The sequence below is a fragment of the Hypanus sabinus genome, chromosome 24 (genome assembly GCF_030144855.1).
Source record: "Hypanus sabinus isolate sHypSab1 chromosome 24, sHypSab1.hap1, whole genome shotgun sequence".
Classification (NCBI taxonomy): domain Eukaryota; kingdom Metazoa; phylum Chordata; class Chondrichthyes; order Myliobatiformes; family Dasyatidae; genus Hypanus; species Hypanus sabinus.
Genome location: NC_082729.1, coordinates 15,206,132 through 15,210,760, shown reverse-complemented (window position 1 = coordinate 15,210,760; position 4,629 = coordinate 15,206,132). Strand labels below are relative to the sequence as shown.

The window sequence follows — 4,629 nt, the reverse complement described above, 5'->3', positions numbered from 1 at the left end:
CCCCGAACACCACCCCCCTCCCCATAAGATCTATTGCATCTCGTCATTTTCCTGTAAATACCTGCACGAAAATGAATCTCGGCGTGAATGCCATATTCATCGCTAATAGCTTCAGTCTGAAAGTTTGAAGGTTGCACACCCCCCTCACCCTGCCCGCCTCCGATCTCAGCAGTTACCGACAATCGCCGGTTTGATCAACAGCCCGGGCACGTTAGCACCCTGAACACCGCCCGTCTGTTCGGCAAGAACTTAAAGAAGATTTGTTTAACTCAACAGTTAACCATATCAGCTGGAAAATAGTTCAGTCTCTTTCTTGCGGAGAGATCATCTCAGCTTTTACTTCCCCCGCAAATATATTGTCCTGGTGGGGGGGGGGGTTGCCTGCATTGAATTGAGGGGTGAACCCAGGTTCCCTCCCTCGCCCGTGTTTGCTCACAGCAGGACGCAGTGATAGCCCAAGCACCCGGGCTCCGCGTCCTTCAGCGTGGCCCGGGTGGCCGTCTCGAACACCTCCCAGACGCCCTCCTTGGTCTTGGCCGAGCACTCCAGGTAGGCGTAGGCGCCGACCTTGTCGGCCACGGCGCGGCCCTCCTCCCAGCGCACCGGCTCCTTCTTGCTGCGGGCCAGCTCCCGCCGGGTCCGCTCGTCGGCGCGCAGGTCCCTCTTGTTGCCCACCAGCAGCACGGGCACGCCGGGGCAGAAGTGCCGCACCTCGGGCACCCACTTCTCCGGGATGTTCCACAGCGAGTCGGGGCTGCCGACCGAGAAGCAGAGCAGGATGACGTGGGTGTCGGGGTAGGAGAGGGGTCGCAGGCGGTCGTAGTCCTCCTGGCCCGCCGTGTCCCACAGCGCCAGCTCCACCTGCCTCTCGTCCACCACGATGTCCGCCACGTAGGTGTCGAAGACGGTGGGGACGTAACCCTCGGGGAACTCGTCCCGGCTCAGGACGAACAGCAGGCTGGTCTTACCGCAGCCCCCGTCTCCCACCACCACCAGCTTCCTCCTGACCGACCCCATCGCCCGCAGGAGGCTGACTGACTCTGCCTGCCCCGCGCCGGGATCGCTTATGAACGCCGGCTGCCCAATCAGGTTCTACCGCTTGCGTGACTCAACCCTCCGAGTGATCCCCCCTCCGCCGGCGCTGCCCGACCCGCTGAGTTCCTCCAGCAGTTTGCGCGTGTTGCTTGAGTGGCTGGAGGCTCTCATTGAATCCATCAGTAAAGATACCCCCCCCCCCTCCCCATCACGCAGGACATGCCCTCTCCTCATCGCTATCATCACAGGGAGTACACACTCAGCATTTTAGGAACCGCTCCCCCCCCCCCCCCCGGCAATCAGATTTCTGAACGGACATTGAAACTTTTCTGTACTACTCTTCAATGTACTTATACATCTCAGAAGCCCTGGATATCCAGCCACCGTTTTGATCATGGCTGGGGTCACCCATCTTGTGAAGGCACTGCACAGATGGGTGGCAGGGTGGAGAAACGTCTCTACCAAAGGAGTTGTGAGGTGCTCCTTCCCTGCAGGTCACCCCAGGGCAAGGTTACGTGGCCACTGGCACCAGGCAGACAATCTCTGAAGAGTATTGATAATGGGGGGGGGGGGGGGGGGTCACCCCGTCTTGTGACGACACTGCCCAAAAGAAGGCAACGGCAAACCACTTCTGCAGAATTTGTCAAGAACAGTCATGGTCATGGGGAGCGCATGATCGCCTGCCTCACGGGTGCTTAATGATGTCGTTCGACACACACACACACAATGATATACACAAACATACATATGGGCTGTATACAAGAGGAAATCTGCAGATGCTGGAAATTCAAGCAACACACGCACAAAATGCTGGTGGAACACAGCAGGCCAGGCAGCGTCTATAGGGAGAAGCACTGTCGTCGTTTCGGGCCGAGATCCTTCGTCAGGACTAACCAAAAGGAAAGATACTAAGAGATTTGAAAGTAGGAGGGGGAGGGGGAAATGCGAAATGATAGGAGAAGACCGGAGGGGGTGGGATGAAGCTGAGAGCTGGAAAGGTGATTGGCAAAAGGGATACGGAGCTGGAGAAGGGAAAGGATCGTGGGACGGGAGGCCTTGGGAGAAAGAAAGGGAGAGGGGAGCACCAGAGGGAGATGGAGAACAGGCAAAGAGTGATGGGCAGAGAGAGAGAAAAAAGGGGGGAGGGAGGGAAAAAAATAAATAAATCAGGGATGGGGCATTACCAGAAGTTTGAGAATTCAATGTTCATGCCATCAGGTTGGAGGCTACCCAGATGGAATACGAGGTGCTGTTCGGTATATCTTATTGTAATTTGAAGCGTATTATATGCATGTGTTGCACTGCTGCCGCTAAACAATAGATTTCATGACATATGTGGGTGATATTAAACCCGATTCTGATCCTGGCTGAAACCTCCCTGGCCGTACTCTTAGCCCAGGAACTGAGATTTCAAACCGGGCATCATCATCTCAGGCGGTTGCCCCCTCTCTGTCTGGAGCTTCCTGCATCCTGGCCCGCTGACTGAGGAATCAGCCTCCTCCCACTGATCTTGTGATCTCACAGGAGGCTGGAACCCGGAGCCAAAGATAGAAACTGCCCGAGGGCCTCAGTAATTGGCAGTTTCATCAGTCAAAGATGAAAATATCACCTTTATTTGTCATGCAGACATTGAAAAAGACAGTGAAGTGTGTCAGTGGTCAACACGGTCTGAAGATGTGCTGGGGGCAGCCCATGAGTGCTGCCATGATTCTGACACCAACACAGCATGCCCACAGCTTACTAACCCTAATGCCTTTCGAAAATCTGACAAAAAGCCACGGGTAAAGCCTTCCCAACCATTCAGCACATCTGCATGAAACGCATCATCCATCATCAGAGACCCCCCACCACCTAGACCACGCTCTCTACTCGCTGATGCCATCAGGAAGAAGGCACAGGAGTCTCAGGACTCGCACCACCAGGCTCAGGAACAGTTACTACCCCTCAACCCTCAGGATCTTGAGCAAAAGGGGACAACTACACTCACTCTCACCAGGTTCAAGAACAGTCGATACGCCTCAACGGTTAGCCTCTTGAATAAAAGGAGATAAATACTTTGACTTGCCCATCCATCGAGATGCTCCTAAAACCAGTGACCTCACTTAAAGGACTCTTTACCTCATGTTCTCATTATTTATATGTGCATTTGCACAGTTTGTTGTCTTCTGCACTCTGGTTGATCTTTCATTGATCCTGTTATGGTTACTACCGTATTCTACAGATTTGCTGAGTATGCCCACAGGAAAATGAATCTCAGGGTTGTACATGGTGACATTATATGTACGAGCGGTGACTGATATGTTCATGGCCTAAGGTAGAGGAGCCAGTTTTAGAAAACCTAGCACATTTATTTTTCAACATAGTCCCCTCAGAAAGTTTGAAGTTAATAACTCATCTCCTTCTACCTTAGGCCACAAACTTATCAATCACCCCCCCCCCCCCCCACTGTGGACACTTTCTGGAGGTCCAAGATCTGTATGCTCCACGACCGCTGGACTAAGTGTGTAAACGTAGGAGGGGACTTTGGTGAAAAATAAATGTGCTAGGTTTTCTAAAATTGACTCCTTCTACTTTAGGCCACAAACTTATCAATCACCCCTCCTGCTTTGAAAATAAAATTTTCTTTGAACTTTGGAGTGTGGGAGGAAACAGGAGCACGGGGACACATTCCGTTACAGAAAGCGGGGTGAATTGAACCCGTGTCGCTGGTGCCACACTAAATGCTACCCTATCACATTTCCCACTTTCTCGCCCTTCTGCGGCGCTAGCCCCTCCCTTCAGGCCGTATCTGGTCAATCCCCCCCCCCCCCCCGTGACCCTCAGGCTCGGCCAGCACTAGGGGAAAAGAACTCCTGGCCCCGCCAAACTGAGAAACCACGTTTGTGTGGATGCTGCGTGAGGTGTTGCCCGGTTACAAACCCAAACCGCAAAATATCCGCCAGTACACCTCATGCAATTAAATGATTGAACTTTACAAATCTTCATCTGGATAGAGGGTTAGTTGCTGTGTGCATACATCTACTGACGCTTCTGGACACATTATCAGTGAATCCTGGAATCATCGGGTGTTTCGGGTCTTTCAACACCAAACACCCTCCTCCAGGTGACCCAGCCGGGGCTGATCATACCCCAGCTTGTGCCCAGATGTCCAGCTACACGTGACTCTATGGCTCCCCTCTCTGCCACATCGGTGGTACTGCGGATGGCTCTCCTCTTCCTCTCTCCCTCAATGCCCAAATTGCTGTAGGCTCTGGCTAAGGAACGGGCTGCGAATCCCCTACAACCAACTTCCACTGGGAGACGCCTCGCTCTCCATCCAGCCTGACCGGTCCTGCATTCTTCGATAGCTTCCTTTCAAAGGCCTCTCCCAAGCGACCTTCCCATGGGACTGTCAGCTCCAGCATCGCCACCTGCTTCGTAGACTTCTAGTGAAGGAGATAAACAGTAAAAGGGCCCATTTTAAGGAAAAAGTCTATTGCACATCATTGGAGCTCTCTGCTCGTTCATTTGTTCCCGTCGACCTCCGAGCACAGCCGGCCCTTGGACCCTCGGTCCCCAGTCCACTCCATCCAGTGGTCTTCCGAATCTCTCCAT

General features: G+C 53.3%; 1 protein-coding gene across 1 annotated transcript; it reads right to left on the bottom strand.

Annotated features, from left to right (window-relative positions):
* Positions 1-295: 295 nt before the first annotated feature.
* On the bottom strand, positions 296-1,032 carry LOC132380496 (ras-like GTP-binding protein RHO). Its single transcript, XM_059949352.1, has one exon. It carries the CDS (start codon positions 1,015-1,017, stop codon positions 433-435), a length of 585 nt encoding a protein of 194 aa, XP_059805335.1. The 5' UTR covers positions 1,018-1,032; the 3' UTR covers positions 296-432.
* Between the last annotated feature and the right edge of the window lie 3,597 nt (positions 1,033-4,629).

What these genes read in the sequence shown, in the direction of transcription:
- LOC132380496 (XM_059949352.1), bottom strand. Translation starts at nt 1,017, where the DNA reads ATGGGGTCGGTCAGGAGGAAGCTGGTGGTGGTGGGAGACGGGGGCTGC.